General features: G+C 37.4%; 1 protein-coding gene across 3 annotated transcripts; it reads left to right on the top strand.

Annotated features, from left to right (window-relative positions):
* The first annotated feature begins 3,012 nt into the window (after positions 1-3,012).
* On the top strand, positions 3,013-22,220 carry pdcd6ip (programmed cell death 6 interacting protein). 3 transcript variants are annotated; one of them, XM_087787888.1, is made up of 18 exons: positions 3,013-3,292; positions 10,963-11,017; positions 11,094-11,163; positions 11,957-12,084; positions 12,777-12,930; positions 13,278-13,378; positions 14,152-14,268; positions 14,702-14,924; positions 15,193-15,316; positions 15,561-15,738; positions 18,071-18,182; positions 18,252-18,421; positions 18,709-18,957; positions 19,100-19,234; positions 19,319-19,413; positions 19,864-19,999; positions 20,078-20,274; positions 21,526-22,220. In XM_087787888.1, exons 1-18 carry the CDS (start codon positions 3,087-3,089, stop codon positions 21,698-21,700), a joined length of 2,625 nt encoding a protein of 874 aa, XP_087644014.1. In that variant the 5' UTR covers positions 3,013-3,086; the 3' UTR covers positions 21,701-22,220. The 3 variants fall into 3 exon arrangements, with proteins under 3 accessions (XP_087644014.1, XP_087644015.1, XP_087644013.1); XM_087787889.1 differs by having other exon boundaries at positions 14,137-14,268; positions 19,864-19,981; XM_087787887.1 differs by having other exon boundaries at positions 14,137-14,268.

Genomic DNA, 22,220 nt, shown 5'->3' with positions numbered 1-22,220 from the left:
GATTTGAGTTACACCACACATGGTTGGTCTTGTAACGTGTGCTTTGTTTAAGGGGTCCTGATACACCACACACACTGTCTTGACTAAACAATGTGAGCAGCACAGGCAACGGCTGAGCTTGCACATGTAGCTAGTGATGGTCATGTGCACTGAATGCTGGGGATGTACCTGAACCGATTTGAAAATAAAATATTTCAGAATCTACTCTGGTTTTCTTCTGAGTCATTTTAGGTTCTTACATGTAAATAATGTTTAAGTGCCATTGAGCAGTGCAGAAAAGATTGGGACGATTGTGTTGAAAGCAGATGTTAAGTGAGAAGAGATTACATTTTTATCTGTGCAGGCCTTTCCTTGATTTTCTGGAACTACTGGGTTGTTTCTCTGTGTTATCTTGACCTTTTAAGTATATATTTTATTGAGTATTGTTTTGATTGTTTAAGCGCTTTGTGACCCTGGTCTGGAAAAGTGCTCTATAAATATAAATGACTTAATTATTAACTGTGTGGGATTATGGGATGATTGATTATCTAATATATTCCAGGTTCTACTTCCATCTGCACTTCCTACTATTGAGACTCATCTAATGAAGCTAGGCAACAGGGTTTATGTTTTTGCACCATTCATAGAATTTATTCTACTTCATGGTGCGACGCACTCTAACCAAAGGCGAAGATCGATGGAATGTCGACAGAGTTGACCGCTGCTCCTGACAGCAGCATCACACGGAGCCCACGACACAAGTCGCCTCAGAGGCATGGACAGCACCAAAGACAATCTGGACTTTTGGCCAGCGCGTCAGCACCTGGTTGGGACGTGTGCTAAGTGAGAACCAAAGAGTTTATTGGGAAATTGAATGAAAAAACAATGACATGTGGAGCTCAGTTTAGATCATTGTAAAACAACCCAAAGGAGATAAAAAGAAGTTGGGGAAAAAGGAGGTTACGAACATGTTTAATTCTACAAATACTACAATATATTCTACAAATACAAATATTAATTATGATGTGAAGAATAAAGGCTTCAAAGAATACCAAATTATTTGTTTTGGGAACTGAAAATGATGAAGAAATGTTATATCAACGCAGAGTTTGTGATATACTTAAAGGAAACTTAAATTGATATGATGTTAACATAAAAATGGAAACTGTTCTATATGCCAAAAGGTTTGGCACATGGCAAGAGATTTAAAAAAAAAATAATAATTATTAAAGAGAAATTCACAACATTAAACATTAAAATATTTTTTATTTTTATTTTTTTTTTACCTCTTCAAAACTCAGACGTTAATTTTTTTTGTTTTACCTCTTCAAAACTCCAACATTAAAATTTATTTATTTTTCCTCTTCCAAACTCCAACATGAATTCTTTAAAAAAAATGTTTACCTCTTCAAAACTCCAACATTAAGAATTTTTCTTGTTTGTTTTTTCCTCTTCAAAACTCCAACATTATTTTTTTTTTTTTACCTCAGTGGTCATTACCTGATATGAATGGAGTGAGCATCAGTGGCCAATACAGGAAAGTGTTATTGTTCTAGGACACTAGAACTACACATCTGTTATAATAATAAATAATAATAACAAAAAGTAAATATATGAATAACAAACGAATGGATTCTAAACAGTAAAGAGTATGACTGTTACAAGGCAGACAGAGCATAGCTCTGATGTGCTTCTCTTAATTTACCGTACAGTTGGACGAGAATGCTACGGATTGTTCGGCCAATGACTGTAGAAACACGATAGTCAAAAAGCTTGACCGCAGTACAATGACAGGGCTGTTGAATGATGAAATATAGAGACACCACATGGTGCCCACCGTGGTCGGCTGAAATTTAGAGTTACGCACAAAGTACAAGAGTTTATGCTCGTTAAACTATAAAGACAGGATTGTATGGTTAAATATAAGCGAGAGAAATGTCATCTGGTGTAGGAATGGGTCAAATTGTGTGAATGTCACACTTAAAGCGTAAGACTTGGCAGCTCTGTACTATAAGTAATAATACTCTATACAACAAGTTCCTTAGAGATGGAGACTTCGTTGATCAATGATACAGCATTACATACCCTGATGACTGACCAATCACAGTCGACTGGGAGTGGTTGTGGTAAACAAGATTTAATCTCCAGAAAAACAAAGCATTTTCAGTGGGCGGGGCTTTGGTGCATTTTCCTAATGGCAATAGTTCAATGAAAAGAGAGTTTTGTACAAACAAACACAAAGTGATGAGTACAATAGAGTTCAAGATCAATTCAAGAGACACTTTAAACAACACATTAGTTGCCCTTTAATATACCAAAAACATTATACCTCTGCTCTCTGGTTTAATGGAAGTCACTCTAACATGTCGGACCAATGTGGAGGCACACGCCCAGGCGTGAAACATGTGACAAAATTATTCAATTGGAAAAAGAAATATGGCTTCAAACCTATTTTCACTTTTATTAGGCCCAGGCACCTGACCTTGGTGAAAGAAAGTTTGAATTTTGGGTGAATTATTACTTTAATGTAAGCATTAGCTTGGATTATAACTGTGTACAAAAGCACCAAAGTTAGAATAAAAGTGAGCATAAAATTGATCCAAAAAAGGTTGAAAATGAATTTCTTCAATTGAATTACATTTTTTTAATTGAAGGAACAAATTATTTTTGTACCAGCCCAGGCTGGTACCAGTGTTTAGTGCGTGTTTGTGTATGCAGTGTTTGTGTAAAGCAGCTTTGTTTTTAATGGAACTTTTTAAATGTAATAATAGGAAACAAATCGACCTCGTCTCTCCATCGCATGCTTACCCAGTTTGTTTACGCCAACATGGCCGCTCATCCGGGTTATTGCAAAATTCGTGACGTAGGTGAAAACCTTCTATACAATACAATACACATTGTAGACGAGATTTTGTTAAACCATAAATAGATTAATATCTTATTCAATGAGATTTCAAATTGCAACAATATTTTGGATTTTACGTGTTGGGTGTTTTCTTCTTAGTGACGTCAATGTGCGTCATCCAACCGAAACCAGGAAGTGGACGACAGTTCGCTTTTGTTTGTGTTCGACGGATCTGCGTGACTCGACACAACAATTCTCCGAGATGGCGACTTTTATTTCTGTCCCCCTGAAGAAATCCACCGAAGTGGACCTGGTCAAGCCGCTGTCTAAATTCGTGGCGGCCTCTTACCCAGCGGCCGAGGAGCAGACTCAGTACATCCGAGCCGTGGAGGAGTTGAACAAGCTCCGCAAGAGTGCGGTCGCCAGGGCGCTGGACAAACACGAGAGCTCCCTGGAGATACTGCTCAGGTAAGGAATGGAAGGTCGCCGGGTTTCGAAACAGGCCGCTTATGAGTGACAAGGCTCTTGTTGGTAGTTTCTAGACTGTCGAAGCCGCACCCAGATGTTTAGCACCTAGCTGCTAACGGCAGCTAAACTGAGCCGATTATCTACTCGGTGAATTTTGAGTTTCTTAGTTGAGTCTTTTTGACCAGCCTAAAATCAAAATGGTTGAATTGTTGTCTTGTCAATACAATCTGACGGTCGTATAGTTCAAACAAATTCACCTTAGTCATAGTTTCCACTCTGCGTCGGCATTATATAAGTTGACCAACTATACCTAACCACTCGATTGTCCACAATGGCAATATATATATATATATATATATATATATATATATAGCCATTGTGTGCCATTGTGCTCCTTTACTTTTTAAAAGCATGTACACTAGCTTTGTGAATAATATTACACTTTTCCTTGATTTTCTGGAACTCCTGTTGTGTTATCAGTTTTATCTTGATCTTAAAATATATACTTTTTTGAATATTGTTTTGATTGTTTAAGCTCTTTGTGACCCTGGTCTGGAAAAGCGCTATACAAATAAAAATGACTTACTTACTACCTCAAGTGTACCCATATAATATGATTTGTTGACAATGATGAAATGGTTTATCTGCTGCTGAAACCAGAGCGTTTAAATAATGTGAATGAAAAAGGGTTCTTTGAAACTTACTTGTAAGAATGATTTATTTTTTTTACCTTAACATACTTATTTGTTCCTTCCTTCTTCTAGTGTGACGTTTAAACATGTGACCGGAAGCACATGTGATGGGTGCCTTTAAAAATGGGATCAAGATACTGTTTTGTCATCGTATCTATTGTTAAGTGCAGGGATCAGATACCTTTTCTCCATTTGAAGGCAAAATAGTCTAGAACTAATGGTCTTAACCTATTACAACAACCAAATAAAATGTATAGAAGAACATTGTTTGTGTAGTCTTCCATCAATAATGTAGAGTCAAAACTTGATCGATGTTGGAGCGGTTCAATTTTTGCATTAGTGAGAAATAAACACTTTTTGTGACTGCTGAGGGTTCAAATTGATATTTAATTGATACAAGTTGGCCAAGCTACAATGCAATTGCAGAATTTAAACCCCCACCAAAGTATTGTTTGTTAGGACTGAACTTCAAGAGTGTTGAAAAACAGCTCTCTTCCAGAGTAGGCAACCGTATTCTAACTAGACTCTGCTCAAAATGAATAGAAACATTTTTTGATGAGAATTGGGTAAATCTAAAGCGTTTCCACTCCCATGTGACAGCAGTCGATTAGGGCTGCTTTTACAATAGAGGGCCAGCCCAAGAATGAAGCACTAAAACCAATGAATAATTTACTCTTCGAGGCAGGAGCTTATCTGAAAGAAGTGGCTCTATTGACGCACAAAAACTGAAGCAGGAAATGTATGGCCATCTTAATATTTTCTTATTTATTGTTATCCCATGCGGTAGCAATATTGGGGTAGTATTAAGTAAGTAAGTTAATGGTTATTTCTAGAGCGCCTTTCTAGACCACGGTCACAAAGCGCTTTAACAATCACAAACAATACACCGTTGAAATATATACTTAAAAGATCAAGACACATAAGACAAGTACACCATTTTGCTCATAATGTGCAGACAAATCCTGCGGCAGTTTTTTGAAGGATTTTAGTGACTTTTATCTTCCATTATTAAAATGGAATCTATTCTGTTATTGGAGACTTTAATCTTCATGTTGATGGCATCACATCTTGATCTGCAAATGAACTTTTAACTATGACTGAAGCCTTTAATTTTAAGCAACATGTCTGAACCCACTCACCAAAAAGGCCACATTTTAGACTTGGTTTTTCTAATTCTAATGTATTTGTACATGACGTCCATCTGACTTATCATTCTGTTATCTTGGCTGATACTGCAGACAGTTTATCTGATATGTTTGACCCTCTTTTCTTCAAAGCTTGCCTTAACGTTGACAATTTGATTCACCCATTATACTATTCATTGTGTTAAAAACTGCATCAAGTGGCACCTGTTAAATCTAAATTGACAATTAAGAAAAAACGGAGCCCTTGGTCAAATGAAGAACTCCTGAGTTTGAAGAGACTTTTTCGAAGGACTGAGCATCTCTGGAAGTCCACTAAACTGGAGATGCACAGACTTCACCTCAGGGATCTGATTTCCTCAGTGTTCAGATAAATTAACGTGTGTCCTGCTGCTCCACTCACCCCTGTCGTCTGTGAAGCTGACAGCAATGCATTGTTGAGATTTTTCACTGACAAAATTAAGTTGATCAAAGAGAAAATCCCTCCCCTTTTGTGTGGAACCTCTGCTATCACCGAGCCTGTCTCCAGCCTGTGGTCCTCATTTAACGATGTGACTTTAGCACTCGTGAACAAGATGAAACCCTCCTCTTGCTCGTCCAATGTCATTCCGTGTAGGCTCCTCATTAAAGCTGTTGATGTAATTGGCCCCTGGGTTACCAAAATGGTAAACCTCTCCCTTTGCACAGGGTTTTTCTTAATGCATTTGGGATGCCATTGTGGAGCCTTTACTGAAAAAGCTAGGCTTAGACCTGACTGACCTCTTTAATTTCAGGTCTATTTCTAAGCTCCCTTTCTTGTCCAAGATCTTGGAGAAAGTTGTGTCTGAGCAGCTGTCTTTGTTCCTGGATCAGAGCGACATCCATGAGAAGTTTCAGTCTGGCTTCTGCAAACATCACTCTACGAAGACAGCCTTACTGAAAGTGTCTACTGACATCATGATTTCGGGTAGATTCTCTTGGATCTGTCCTCAGCCTTTGACATAGTTGATCACCAGATCCTGCAGAGAAGACTGAGGGATGAAGTTGGACTGTCTGGCTCTGCAGCTAATTGTGGACAAAACTGAAACTCTGGTTATTGCGCCTGACAATAAGGTTCCAGGGTTGAGTCAGTAATCGGGTGACTTAGGCCAGTCTGTCAAACTGAGCTTGAGAAACCTGGGTGTTGTATTTGACAAATACATGTCTCTAGTACAACACTGCAGAAAACTGACCAGAAACAGTTTTCCTGAGAAAAATCTCTAAACTTGGGAAACACAACACGATCTGGAACTTGTTGAAGCGCTTTGTGATCCTGTTCTAATAAGGCGCTTTAAAAATAACCTGTCTTCTCGTTTAGACTATTGTAACAGTTTACTTTGGTGTCTAAACAAGAAGGAGCTCTCTCGCCTGCAGTAAATACAAAACTCTGCAGCGAGAATTCTGACCCTCTGTAGTAGAAGAACTCGCATTTCCCCAATCCTTAAAACTCTGCATTGGCTGCAAGTTCTTTTCAGGATCAATTTTAAAATTCTGGTTCTTACTTTCAGAGCAATTCATGGTCAGGCTCCTCCTTACATCAGTGATCGGATCCAGCCTTACACCCCAGCTCAGGCTCTGAGGTCTGTGGATCAGAATCTACCCATGGTTCCGCGAACACACTTCCGGACCAGAGGAGAGAAATCCTTCCAGGCTGTTGCTCCTAAACTTTGGAACGATCTTCCTCTCTCTTTGCGCTTGATGAAGTCTACTGACTCTTTCAAGAAACATCTTAAGACATTCTTATTTGTGCAGGCTTTCCCCTGATTTTCTGGGACTCCTGTGTTTGTCTCATGTGTCTTGATCTTTTAAGTAAATATTTCAATTGTGTTTTTTATTTCTAAATGCTTTGTGACCCTTGTCTAGAAAGGTGCTTCACAATCATTCACAAACCATTACTTACTTACCTAAAAAGCTCAAATAAATTGGTATCAGAACTGTATTGGTAACTTGAACTTATTGGACTTGGATCCAACTAATGTGATGGTATTTATTTTACTACTTATCTGTGTCACATTATCATTTCATATATTACTAATTGTTGATTTTGTATAGTCAGTTTTGGCGTTATAATTAATAAAAATATGTAATTTATTGATCACTGTGTTCAAAAGCATCTAAGTTGTGATCTACATCAGGGGTTAACAAACTGTGAGTCTGTGGCTGGGAACAAAACACGGCAAATGCTTTAAAATATATAAAGAAACATTGTACATTTAGAGTGTAAATCATTACTTTTATTTGTTTTTTACATTCATTATTTATTAAGCATTTTGGGCGATCATTACCATTTTCTTGTATGTGCTTGATGTATGCTGCCACGTATTCAAATATTAGATGCCCATGAAGTCTTGGCTTTTATAGCCGCGGAATCTTCCACACAGGGCTGCCGGTCTTCTCCTTTTTCCTTTCACTACTGCCTTGATAAAAGCTTCTTGGTAACCGGCTCAAAGTGCATCGGCCAGGTCAACACAGAATGTGACATCGTGGAGGGTGGCGTAGTTAAGTACTGGAGAATCCAAAGATCAAAGCAGTTTGTGTGTCCAGGGCAAATGGTTATAAATGTTTTATTTCATGTTATATCATATTTCATCACCATGATCTACATAATCAGAGGTTGAAGGAATCTCCCTCAAACGGGGGTTTTAAAGTATCATTTATGATAACTATGCTAACATCTGAAATAAAAAATAAAACCATCAAAATGGCATCCAAATCTATCACAAACTTAATAAAAAACATTCTTAATGTGAAAACACCGCTGTCACAGTCTTGGAGTGAACGGATAAGTCACTAAAGACGATCTCAACCAAGGTACCAGGGAGGGGTATTGGTCTATAAATATATGAAAAATAAGCTAGAGGAAAATAAACTGGAAAATAAACCATAAACAAAAACAACATTAACTAAGTCTGAAATATGTTAAAATTGGGTCCTTGGTTGCTTAGAAAAAGGATGAAGGACACAGGAATCATAACAAGTGAAAATGTTGTTTAGTGAAATATGCAAAAGTAAGGTAAATCTGTTAGATGTTAATGGGCTCAGAGCAAAGCAAAATTCAAAGTCGTTGAAGAATCCAGGTGCTAAGGGTCAGGTTATACCAAAATTGTTAGGTAGTCACAAGTCAATTATTGGACAGTTGAGAAAGACTACATCCTCTCACCAAGGAGACTTGCTGGCTCCATCTAAATAGTTTGTTTTTGAATGTACTGGTAGACGTGATTTGACATGAAGTACAGCTGACCTCATGTGAAGAACTTAAAGGGCCTCATCCTAGTGATTCATTACAGTTCAATTTTGGAAGGGCAACTAATGAAAAAAACCTAACTTCCCTGACTCGCTCACATTCTTCAAATGTAGAAGTCTTTTTCTCCAAGATGCAGTAAGTAAGTAAGTAATATTTATTTATATAGCGCTTTTCGAGACCAGGGTCACAAAGTACTTAAACAATCAAAACAATACTCAAAAAAGTACATACTTTAAAGATCAAGATAATACTGAGAACAACACAGGAGTTCGAGAAATTCAAGGAAAAGCCTGAACAAATGGAAACGTCTTAAGATGTTTCTTAAAGGAGTCCGTAGACTCCATCAAGCGCAAAGAGAGAGGAAGATCGTTCCAAAGCTTAGGAGCAACAGCCTGAAAAGATTTCTCTCCTCTGGTCCTGAGCCGTGTACGTGGAACCATAAGTAGATTCTGATCCACAGACCTCAGAGCCCGAGCTGGGGTGTAAGGCTGGATCAGATCAGTGATGTAAGATCCTGATCATGCTGATTTGCTACATGTTATTAGTAGAACAATTATATTGGGCCCTTATAAAAGTGCTTGACTTGAAAATGTTTCTTCCATCGTTTCAGTCTCATGAGCAAGTCTGCTTGAACAAGATAGTTCTGATTTGGTAACAGTTGGTGGACATGCTATATCAGTTGCTCCATTGAATAAGAGTGGCCAAATATTAGAACTTAGAATACCATAACCTTTAGCAAGTTTGCTTTTTGAGAATCTATACAATTAACTGTTACCCCTTCTTTTCCTCTGCCGTAATTGCATTTTTTTTTAAAATAAATACTCAGAGCATGCATCAAGATTTTGGACCTCAGCAGAAAGCATCCCTTCTGCTGATACAACAGTCACATACATAATTGATCAAATAACTTTGATCATAACAATAATACAAATTCAAGCAAAGGCAGGGTGAAGAGCAGCAGACCGAAAACGCAGCCTTGAGCAGCTCCTGTAATCTGTGTGATGCTGCTAGAGTTGTTGTTGGCCATTCTATTTTGGCCGCTGACTAAGAAAGTCCAGCAGCCAGTTTCAGAGGGAGGTGCTGAGGCCCAGTTTGTCCAGTTTTCAGATGAGTTGTTGTGGTATTATGCAGTCGAAAGCGGAGCTAAAGATAATTAATAGCCTTCTGACATATGATTCTTTTTTGTCCAGGTGGGTAGAGGGGAGGGGAGGGGGGGGGGGCTGGTGGCAACCTCTGTGGATCGTTTTGCTCTCTATGCAAACTGAAAGGCATCCAGGGTGGGAGAAATGATCGATTTCATGTGGGACATGTCAAGTAGTTTGAAGCACTATATGATGTTTGTCATCAGTGCAACAGGAAGTTGTTCATTAAAGCAGGACTGGGATGATTTCTTCGGCACTGGTATGATGATGATGATGATGGCGTTGATGCATGATGGAACAAGAGCTTGTCTCTGAGAGGTATTAAAGATGTCTGAGGACCTCCTTTGGCGTATCTTCACAGTTGTTGATGGTGGAGAGTTTCAAAGAGTGCTGTTAAGGTTGTTGAGCAGAAGCAAGTTGTCCCACAGGTCTGGGACACTGGCTTCTAGGCCTTGATCGCCTGCTTATTAGATTCATGCTTTGATAAGATATGTATCTCTCAAGCTAGGAATCTAACTTAAGGCTGTAAACTTGGACAAAGAAGATAGGAATAAAATTGTTGTGACTTTAAACCAAATCTGAGAATGTCAGATTTCACTCTGAAGTAAGAAGTGTTTTAGTGCATCTTCATGCACCATCGTAAGTAATCGATTATCCGAGAGACGAGAACAAATGCTTAATTTAAGAGTAAAGAAATTGTCCCTTTTCCAGATTCTCACACATTCCATTTTCTACTCGGACCAAGCATTGTTTTAAAACACAAGAAATGATTAACATGTACTGTAAATACATGGCTGTGATTAACCACATTTGATATAACCCAACACACTGGCTAAGTCTCCCAACACTCAATTTCCTCCACAATGGTCAGGTTGCTAGGAGGATATTCCCTTCTATGTATTTTTATTTCTAATTGAATACTTGCTTGACCAGATATTTTAGTTCTGACTCAGTTCACTGCTAAATTGGCACTGCTTCCTTAATGACAAATAAGCAGTGAGTCATTGTATGACTAAGCTTTGTCCATTCTTGAGAATGAGAATTAGCACTCTCCTTGAGTAATTTTTCAATTAATGCGCAAACTTATAATAATAAGAGGGATCTTAAGTAAATCTAAGATTTATGTTCTATATTGATATGAAGTTTTTATTTATTTAACAGTTAATTCTCCAGACTTGCTAGAAACCTGAGTTTAAAAAGTATGTATTGATGGAAAATTATTTTTTAAGATAGCACTATTGTGTTTAGAAAAAGCTTGTATTTTCTTGTAAAATCTTTCTGTTCGTCGTGACGAATATTTACTAATGGATGTTGTACAGAATAGACTCAAGGAAATTGCATTTACTACCTAGATATGAGCTACCTCTTGATATTGCTCATACACAGTATAAAGCCGAGACCCTAAGTTTGATAATTCTCTCTATCTTCCCAGATATTATGATCAACTGTGTGCTGTGGAGGCAAAGTTTCCCTTCTCTGAAAACCAGGTAATTGATTGGTCTACGCACATGATTGTGAGATTTCCCAGGCTGACTTATCCACAAAGACTCTTTGTTTCTTCAGCTGTGTTTAACCTTCACATGGAAAGATGCTTTTGATAAAGGTTCACTGTTTGGAGGATCTTCCAAGCTTGGTAAGTAGAATGAGTGAGCCATTTTAGCGGTTGTTTATTGTTCTGACTGACTGTTCTTAAGTTTTAAAGAAGGCGCTTTATTGGAAAATATTTTATTTAAATCATGTGGTATGTAAAAGAACTCAGATTTACCCAAGTTAGGTTCACGCAGTTCATGAGGAGAAGCCTCAATTTCTTCATTACACATTTAAGCATTTAATACTCAGTTAGATTTGTAGTTGTAATTAACACTAGATGGTAAGTTAAGATGTACAATAAAAAATGTTTTAAATGTAATACACTACTTGGAAATGAAGCTATTTGTACAGTACAATTTCATAGCAAATGAGATGGTGTTACAGCTGGTAGTCTCATGCAAACAATTAATTCTTGAATATCTTCTTTTTCGTCATAGTTATATAATGGAGGTCATGGCAGTAAAATTATTTCCAGTATTCTCAGACAGGGAGCAGAAATCTCAACCGAAGGGGTTAGGAGAGAACACTGCTGATAACTCTATACATAAATCGTTGTGGGGATAATTGATCTCTAAATAAATAAAACATACACAGAAAATTACTCAAGAGTAATAGTTTAAGAGCTAATGTGCTAGTGTGATATCAGAGCTAACGTTATTTTTTATTTTTTTTACCACCTTACGTTAAAGTAAACAGCATTAACTGATGTCGTATGTTAATTGAACAAAATCTTAGTATAACAATTTCCACTTAATTTAGAGTGAAGTGTCCTGATGCTTTTTATGAATAAAATGTATAAAGGCATTCAAATGCTCACATTATTTGTTTGTTTGCAGCTCTTGGGAGTTTGGGCTATGAGAAAACATGTGTACTGTTTAATGCTGCGGCCCTGGCCAGCCAGATCGCATCAGAGCAGAACCTGGACAATGATGAAGGACTGAAAGCAGCAGCCAAGTACTTTCAGGTACATGAACACTGTACTGTACATGCTTTATGATGCATCATATTATAAGAATCTCTGAGACATTAAATATTTATATTTAAGATTTTTACTTTATTTTAGTTTAGTTTATATATATATTTTTATAATTAAATTTAAAAAAAATAATTCAGGAACGGTGCTTATAACAATGTAGTAAAACAGATATATTTATATAAACTGAATACAAACCTACCAGAACAGTCATAGTCAACTTGCTTGTATTTCTTCTAAAAGCCTTTTGTCGTCTTTTGCATTAAAACAGTTTATGCTGCCATCTCCAACATCCGACCACTGTTTCACTGAAACTAGTAACAACCATTGAACTTGAATGTTTTATTCTAAACTCTTTCTACAATTGTTAATATGTATAGTCCAAATTTACACTTGAAATGTTTATCTTTAGTTATAAGATAATTGCATTCTTGCTTTTGGAAATTTCATCAGCTTTGTGGAAAATGGTTTTATGATCGATCCAGACAAAAGTTTCAACAATGAGAAACTGTGTCGATTAAGAGTCGAGACTCGGAATCGTAAATTTGTTTGTGATATAATTCCTTCAAAAAATCTATGCAACATTACTCAGATTAGCACATGATGGTACTACCAAGTAATGTACTGTATTAAAAGTAACATATTTAAAAACGACTCTGACTCATGCAGATTTTCTATTTTAGCTTTCCAGTGGAGCATTTGGCCACATCAAGGACACAGTTCTGACGGCTCTGAACAGGGAACCACCCATGGACATCTGTCCCGAAACTGTTGGCGCCCTGCACCAGATCATGTTGGCACAGGCTCAGGAGGTCTTCTTTTTGAAAGCAGCCTCAGGTACTTCCAGAGTCTTGATTGTGCTCTTGTATGTGTTAATTGATAAGCTTTTAAACGTTTGACAAATGTGTAGTGTCGAATGAGAGAAATTCCTCTTTTCCAAATTGGAAAAAAATTAACTGGTCTGTCATTTCCAAAGGCTTGTCGCATAAGTTACAGCTTTTGCAAGAGGAAACTGCACCTTGAATGTAAACATAACGGCCAGCCAGTTGCTTCTTGGTCTTATCCCCGTTCTTCTTTTTAAAGTGAATGTAGCACTGTACTGTTTTAATTGCTGTAGGTAAATGCAATCAAAATAAACAGAAAATGTAGTTCGCAACTTTATACAAGTTCTTTTTTCCCGTTAGACAAAATGAAGGAAGCCATTGTGGCAAAGCTGGCCAACCAGGCAGCTGATTTCTATGGTGACGCCTTCAAGCAGTGCCAGTCCAGAGACAACCTCCCGAAGGTATGTGAAGGAAAAAATTACATTTTATATTGAAGGAATAAAGATAATTAGTCTACTGTCTTTTTAAGGATAAACCATTTTTGTTGGATGTAGTTTGTTTTATAAGTAATAAGCTAAATCATAATGGATTATATGCAATGAAAAAAAGATATATTAAAGTTATGTCACTAGAGGTGTTTGTAATTTATTGCCTTATATATAATGGAACAATGTATAATCATAACCAGCCAGGGAAATTGAGTCACTTATGGGATATCAACTGCACTTAAACTTGTTTCTTTATGGTTTCATGTCTTGAGCTGCACACCTGACTTTACTAGCTACTAATTAAGATTGCAAAAAAAATATTTTCTTGATTTAGATCAATCAAAAAAAAAAATGTATACATATATTTTCAACCTAAAAGTCGGTTATTTAAATACATATGGCTAAAACACACTGTAGTGGTAAAAACTGCAAGATGCTATCCCTGCCCTGGGATTTCTATGGGTAAAGGACTCATAGTATTTTTTTTTTCTCTCTTGCTTTCTCCCTTTCTTTCTGCACCACTGTGGTAATTTTCTGTATGCACTGATTTTCCCTCTATATTTTTGCACACCCCGATTGTTTGACTTATGCTTTTGGCTGTTGATGATGTCATCCTTGGTTTGACTATTCAAATGCATGTGTTTCTGTCTTTGGTGTGCACTTCCCTGTCATTTTGTTTGCGCCTCTATGTACATTTTGTTTGTCTGTTGCTTTGTGGTCTCCCTGGTCAGTATTTTTATTTTCAGGAAGTGCTGTCGGTGCTGGCAGACAAGCATTGCATCATGCAGGCCAATGCTGAACTCTATCAGAGCGCGGTGGCCAAGCAACAGAAGCGATTTGGGGAGGAGATAGCTCGTCTGCAGGTAGCCTTCATTTACAAGGAAGCAATTGTGTAAATGCAATTTATTCATATCATTATTCATATAGAAATGTGCCACAGACAAAGATGAATTAAAAACGGGTAGGAAATTAAATAAAGTACTTTACTTCTTCTTACTCCTTTTTTCGAACTACAGAGTTTTATGTTTTTTTTATTCTGTTTTTTGGTTAAATTGGGGTTTTGTTATTTTGTATGTATAAATAAATTGCATTATACAATTTTTTGTTTGAAAAAAAAAAAGTTCATTCATTTATTAATTATTTTCCCCACTTCTACTTGTATACTTTTATCCCATTTAGCATCCTTGTTCATTAATGTCATTTGAGTAAATTAAAGTGAAATCAGATAATTATTGATAATCAATAATTAACTAAATAATGAATAGGAAAAACATTATGGCTCTTTCCTCTTCACAGCATGCAGCAGAGCTTGTTAAGACGGTGGCATCTCGCTATGATGAATATATTAGCGTTAAAGACCTGAGTGAGAAAATCAACCGAACCCTCATGGCAGCCAAAAAAGACAATGACTTCATCTACCATGATCGAGTGCCCGGGACTGGGGACCTCCAGCATATTGGCAAGGCGACACTGGCCAAAGCTACGACCATTACTCCTCCACTGAGCCAGAGGTTTACAGGTATTAGCACAACAGCAGCCTACCTCCTATATGAGTATATTTGTTTCCATTAGTAGTTGCAATAATTAAAACCGCAAATGGCAAATGGAAATATTGTTGGCCTCCTACTGATGGTCAGTGTGAGCTTATAATAAGTCTGATGTAGTGTTTATGAATCAGTCATAGCATAGCATAGCAAGTACAATGTCAATTGCTAGACACATGTTTCAGGATCATATACACATTTTATATCATTTTCTTTATTCCTTTTTTTTTCTTTCATTTTCAGATTTGTTTGAGAAGATGGTTCCAATGCTGGTGCAGCAGTCACTGAGCAATTACAGCCAGAGAAAGACAGAGACTGTGAACAGACTGATTGGAACAATGAGGGAGTCCACCAATTTATGCAACGGGTGAGCTCTTTATTATCTTTGGCAAACACACAGACTATATATATATATGCACGTACAATTGTAGAATGTTTAACGTCAATCAAACTTTTTAATATTAAATCAAACGTATATAAAATCCAGACAGGAGTCATCATAGACCATTATCACTGTAGAAATGTTACAAAAGCCTAAAATATGCAGCAGAGGAAAGTGGATTGAATGTAAGATGTTTGAGATATAACCTTACATTTACATTTTTCACCAGTGTTTTGGCATCGCTGAACCTGCCGGCTGCTTTGGAAGACCTTTCTGGAGACTCAATCCCTCAATCCATTGCTGAAAAAGCCCGTGCAATTGTGCAGCAAGGTGGACTGCAGAGCATTGAGCAGCTTATTAAAGATTTGCCTGAGCTTCTAACTCGCAACCGAGAGATCCTGGATGAGGTCAGTTCTGTACCTAAATCCCGAAAAAAGCATGATTCTATAACTCTGTCAATTAATGAATGAGATCAGAATTATTTGTATTTCTATTGTCGGTGAAGGTTCCGCTAACTAGGAATTATTACAGTTGTGCAGCATTAAACGATAAATTAGAGTAAAGACTAAAAGGTCTAAGATAAGATTGGTAAACAGAATCGCTTAAAGAAGGAAATGGAAAACATACAAAACCTGTTTTTAGATTCAACGATTTGTTGCGAAATGATTTTAAATGTCATTATTCTGTTTAATTTAAAACATTTAAAGCTCGTAATTAAAAGTCCCATACATTGAGCATTTAACAGGAGACTGCTTCCCTTTCCCCCTTTTTTAAATATACAGATCACCATTATTTGCACCACTTCCTTTTTTGCATGACCTTTAAAATGTTCTGCATAATATTAATAAATAAATGAAAATCTAGCAGAATTATATCATCAGGGTCTTTTAATAGGAGGTTCAAAGTAATTAAACAGAGAAACTTTATCAATCTTCACATTATATTTTCAAAGAAGAAACGGAAAAAGGATGTGCAGCAATAATCGCTGCCATCTACAATATTTTGTTGCACAACCTTTGGCAGTGATGACGGCCTCCAAAGTTTCTTGTAGCCAACCATAAGCTTCTTACAATTCTAAGCTTGTGTTTTCTTGCACTCTTTCTTTAACAATTATTCTAGCTCTTCAAATTTGCAGGTTTATTTTCCCAAATGGCAGATTTCTGCTCGCACAAAAGATAATTTTCATTTGATTCAGGTCAGGACCCATTTCTGGCATTTTTAAGGCATTTTCTTTCATTTTTACCTTTCTTGCGTGCTTTAAATTGTGTGTTGGGGCTTTGTTTTGCTAAAGGACCTATGATCTTTGATTCAAACCAAGATAAACCTAAAATTTCTTGATAATTATCTGCTGTAATGGTGTCTGTGATATGCTCAAGGCCTGTACTAGTTGCAACAGCAGACCCTCAGTATTATGGGTCCTCCAACAGTTGGTAGGGTGTACTTTAGTTGGCTTCATTATGCCTAAACTGTTTGTTTGCTGTTTCAAAAAGCTCTATTTCGGTTTAAAGAACATTTTGCCAGAAAAAAAGTAGCTTGTCCAGGTACTAAAGGCAAAGATAACTCATCATAACCATTTCATGTCTAGGTCTCATCCTTGGCCTTTGTCCATAATGCCCGATTTGGTTTAGTGTGCGCCATATGCTGCTTGTTGAAACCATGATTCCAGACCCCAGGCCTTCAGTTCTTTGTTGAAAAAACCCCACATTAAACATGTATCGGACAAGAGTTCCAATACTTCTCAACTCAATCATCTCATCACACTTCTGAAATCCTCTGACGGGTCCTTTGTATTTACCATTGTGACAAGGAAATGGGGCATTGAAAACATGTTTTTTTAAACGCCAAAGTCATTATTGATTGGATAATTCATGTAAAATGGGCACAATTTCTCACAGGTGATTCTTTCAATTTATTTTTTTTATAAAGAAAATATTACAAACATGTACTTCATAGGTGCCAATAACTACTTTTTAACCCAAATTGTTTTGGAAGGCTTTTCTAGTTTTCAGTTATGCTGTTTACATTTTTTAAATGTTTTTTTCTTTGTTGATTATAATTTAAAGTTCATGTTCATTATATTAGTTCATTATGATAGCTTTGGTTTTTAATTAACATGTATATGTAAGACAATCTATTACTAATCCCCTCATACAAACCATGAATAGTTATTAAAGGTCCCTTGATACTTTCACAGCTATGGAATTTTGGACTTTGGGTTGGAGTGCCCCCATGGAGGGCAGTGTAGTTTAGCTTAAGCTCTAGAAGGGCTGCATGATTTGAAGAAAATATGTTTGGACAATATTGTGTTTTGTTAATTATTAGATTAATATTGAAAACATACAAATAATACACACAAAGTATAAAACCAAAAGTTTACAATAAAGTACATTTCAAAAAGTGATGTGAATCTGGTGCCCGACAGTGAAGGTATTAAACATCAACAAAATGACAAAACAATTTCTGAAGAATGTTTTGGAAGCATATTTGTATTTGTGTACAAGTATCATGCAAACATTTTTTCCTGGTAACCGGTTTTGTGCCTATATCTGTAGATTTGAAGTTATTTAAAAGTATTAATAACGTATAACATTCAAATATTACTGAAAAATGCAATAAAAAATAAATAATAAAAAACTCTTAACTGTCATAGACATTTCTCTGCACCTGCCCAGCTTGCCATATAAATGCCCAATTTATCATATAAATCGTTACTCACATAATTGCATGTCTCCTGTGTAGTCCCTGAAGATTCTAAATGAAGAAGAGGCCACAGACAATGAGCTGAGGACAAAGTTTAACCAGCGCTGGAACAGAACCTGTTCTGCGGACCTTTACAAGCCTCTTCGTACAGGTCACTAAACTCAAACGTCTTTGCTTATTAAATTTTGGTTAATATTAATTTACTCTCTATTTCTTTCAGAGGGCAACAACTTCAGCAACATTTTGGACAAGGCAGTACAAGCCGACCAGGTGGTCAAAGAGCGGTACAACACCCACTGTGACATGATCGCTCTGCTGTGTAAACCAGAAAATGAGCTGAATGCAGCCATCCCATCAGCCAATCCCACCAAATCCCTCCAGGGCAGTGAGGTAATTCTACTACTGTATGCACTAATACATATTTTTCTTCATATTCTATGCGGCATTTATAATATGTGGCAGATGGTTGGTTGCCCTCTTTTTTTATTTTGAAATGGCATCTGGTTCACTGTTGTTCACTCTACAATGAAGTTGTATAGAATCTTGATCAATCCGAGCAAATTTCATGTGATTAACCTTTTTGTCACAAAACCTGCATGCCAATAACTTTAAGTGCACCTTTATCTTTTTTGTTGCATCATGTGTGATTGACTACTTTTGTTCTCATCTTTAAACAGATTGTTAACGTCCTGCGAGCTCAGCTTTCCCAGCTGGATGAGTTGAAGAAGGAGAGGGAAACCCTCGAAGCGGAGATCAAGTCGGCAACCTTTGATATGTCAACTACCTTTCTCACGGCGCTGGCTCAGGATGGCGCTATTAATGAAGAGCAGCTATCGCTTTCTCAGTTGGACCAGATGTACGGGGCTTATAACCGGAGTGTGACTGTCAGTCTGTCCAAACAGGAGGACCTGTTGGCGCAAGTTCAGGTATAGAATTGTACTTTTGTGACAAGTAGTTTCAGTTGAAAGTTTCACTTAAATTAACATGTGTTGTATATTTTACATTTTGGTGATTTGTATGTTTACATCATTAAGACTTGGTCTAAATTTGTTAAAACAATTTGTCCAGACATCCCACCAGGAGTTTAGCCGCCTGAAGCAGTCAAACTCCGAGGCCAACCAGAGGGAGGAAATCCTGAAGAAGCTGGCTTCTGCTCATGACAGTTACATTGAGATCAGCAGCAACCTGCGGGAAGGCACCAAGGTTGACACAAGCTCTCTCACCGATCTTCTCTATCCAAACTGAAGTTTTCACAAGACACTTGTTTGTTTTCTTGTACACCTGCAGTTCTACAACGACCTGACAGAGATCCTCCTTAAGTTCCAAAACAAATGCAACGACATTGTTTTTGCTCGCAAGACGGAGCAGGATGAACATCTTAAGTATGTTGTAGTTTCTGTGGATGTTTTTATGTTTTATTTATTCAAGAACATCATTCAAATTAAAAAAAAAGTTTTTTAATCGTATATATAATCTTTGTGGTAAATCCTGTTAAGTGGTTAAGGGTAGTATATATAATCCATGTACAGTACATCAAGACTGCTCACCCTATGGCCTTAAAAAGTATGTTTAAAATGACCTGAACAGGAATCTTGGTACAGATGTAGCAAAAAAACAACTGATTATTATTATAATTTATGGCATTTTATAGATTGTTGATGACAATTATTATGTGACTGACTTGCACTTCTTTTGTCGATTTACTCAATGATGTACAGTACATCATATTATTAATGGATACAATAATATGAAGATATTTCTAATTTTAGAGATTCAGTTGAATTGAAATCCATGACAACTGTGTTTAAAGGAATGTTTCTTTTTTTCCCCAGGGAGTTGCAGAAAAGTATTGCCCGGGAGCCAAGTGCTCCTTCCATAAATGTTCCTGCCTATCAGAGCAACCCTGCTGCCCCGGCTGGTGGTCCCACACCTGCACCACGAACAGTTTTTGTAAGCGGCAACCCTTTTGTAAGCAGTAAACCCAAGCTGAAATGTTGAGATATGAAGTGCTTTTTGGTCATACTGACTTGTACTATGCGCCTCTAGACTGAGCAGACTCCTCCAGCCCAGCAGCCCCAACAAAAACCGCCTCCATCAAGGCCCCCTCCTCCCAACTTTCCGCAGCAAGGAGCAGCAACAGGTCCAACTGTTCCCCCCGCTTCTGGCACATCCCCTAACCCACCTCCTGCTGCCCCGAACCAAGCTCAAGGACCCCCTTACCCTTCCTATCAGGGATACCCAGGGTAAGTTCCCTTAACATATCTGTATAATTGTTAAGCTGTCTTTTGCATCGTGTCCAATGTATTATAAAATTCAAGCAATAAATGCAACAGTGTTGGTCAACTTTGAGCTCTGGTAGATACATTTGGATAATAAAATAATATATAAAAATTAGATTATTTTAAACATTTAATGTTTATTTAAAGTACAATCTTTTTGTTTCAGCACCATTGGGTTTTATTACAGCAGTCTTTTGAAGTGAATGTCAAAGTCAGTGTGGCACATTATGATGTGGCAATATTTGCCCACTCTTCATTACAAAACCACTCCAATGTTGTGGGGCATCTCCTGTGCACAGTCTCTTTCATATAAGCCCACAGTCAGGTCACTTCTAGCTAAATGAAAAACGCCTCCAAAGCATGATGCTGCCATCACCATGCTTCACTGTAGGTTTGTTTTTTGATGTTTTTTCCCCCTTATGTACCTTTTGGAGTTATTGTAGATAAGGTTGTGTTCTTGGTAATATCACTGTTTTGTTCCACCATGGAGCATGGTCCATCTTTTGTACCCCCATCATGTGAATGATAACTTTGAACAATGAGATCCCTGTGATGCTTCGGAAGCTCTCTACAGAACTTTTGCTGGAAAATGTGGCTTAATGGAACAGCTGACTGTATTTGACTTTAAATGGTGACAAGTGTGTGCTGACTCTAAAATGTGTTTGAATGTAAGAACACCGTTTTAAGTGTGTCACCGTGCGACCTCAGTTTCTTAGTTGTTTATTTTTACTTCACCTAGATTTAGCACATTTTGGCAGGGGTGTATCAAAACGGATTCAACATTCTTACCCTTTATTGCAAAAGGTAAAAATCCAACATGTTTTCAGGAGTGTTGTTCTCACCATGTAAAAATCGTGACTGGAGTTGCAGATCAGGTTAACCCACTTGTAGAACCAGGAAACGTGACAAACATTTTGAACTAACTGGTTAACCAGAAAGGTGGTCATGAGCCGGATAATGAGGTTTAGCTTAGTTTAGTTTTGAATCCTTTCAAGAGTTTCAGTAACAATGAGTGCTTGAATCCAAAACATATTAGCCAGCCTTTACTACTAGATTCAACATTGGCAGACCAAAATGTACGATACAGAAATAATCTGCAATCTGTTTTCATCGGTTGTTTTGTTTTTTCAAGAAAACTTGTGTTTTGAAATACACATTTAGAGAAGCATGTGTGATCAGGCAATGACAGTCAAGACTGTTTTTTCTTTCATGCAGGTACTACCAGATGCCCATGAACTACAATCCCTACACCTATGGCCAGTACAACATGCCCTACATGCAATTCCAGGGCGCTCCACAAGGTGGATACCCACAACCGCCACCTGCTGGGCAGCCTTACCCTGGTTACCCGCCACAGCCCCCTCAGCAGCCCTACTATCCTCAGCAATAACTCTACTGATACTATTATTGATTATTTCTCTCTCCAGCAATAACACTTCATCTCATGGTTTTCTAATATCAAGTTGCAGTAAAGACGAGTTCAGAATTTTCCTAAATATATTTTTTACACCTCTTCTTAATTCTAGTGCTGCTTTCCCTGAACTCTTCAAATGATCATGGGTGGACTAACTCCATCAGCTGTGAGGACACTCCTTTTTTTTTTTTCAAACTTTGTTGTTTAGTGCACACCTTGAATGATTTTTCTTGAGTGGTAAGGCTTTAAGCAGTGGAACTCTGACTAGCCAAGCAAACCTACTATGACTCTCTGTTAGCACTTCTCGTTCTGCTGTTCTCTTGTTTTTGTAATGAGCACTGGTGTCCGGCTGATGTAAAGAACCTGTGTAAACAAGGTTTTCTATCGCAAATCTTTTTCTCCTTAGTCCAGGTAAGGTTGGGATGTTTCTGTGTAACAGTGGGGGCTTCTATTTCATGAATATATGTATAAATAAGAATCTTTATGGGAAACCCAA

The sequence above is a fragment of the Callionymus lyra genome, chromosome 3, assembly GCF_982586985.1.
Source record: "Callionymus lyra chromosome 3, fCalLyr1.hap1.1, whole genome shotgun sequence".
NCBI classification, from domain to species: domain Eukaryota; kingdom Metazoa; phylum Chordata; class Actinopteri; order Syngnathiformes; family Callionymidae; genus Callionymus; species Callionymus lyra.
The sequence above is the reverse complement of the archived record's forward strand: the minus strand, read 5'-3'. Positions and strand labels throughout refer to the sequence as shown.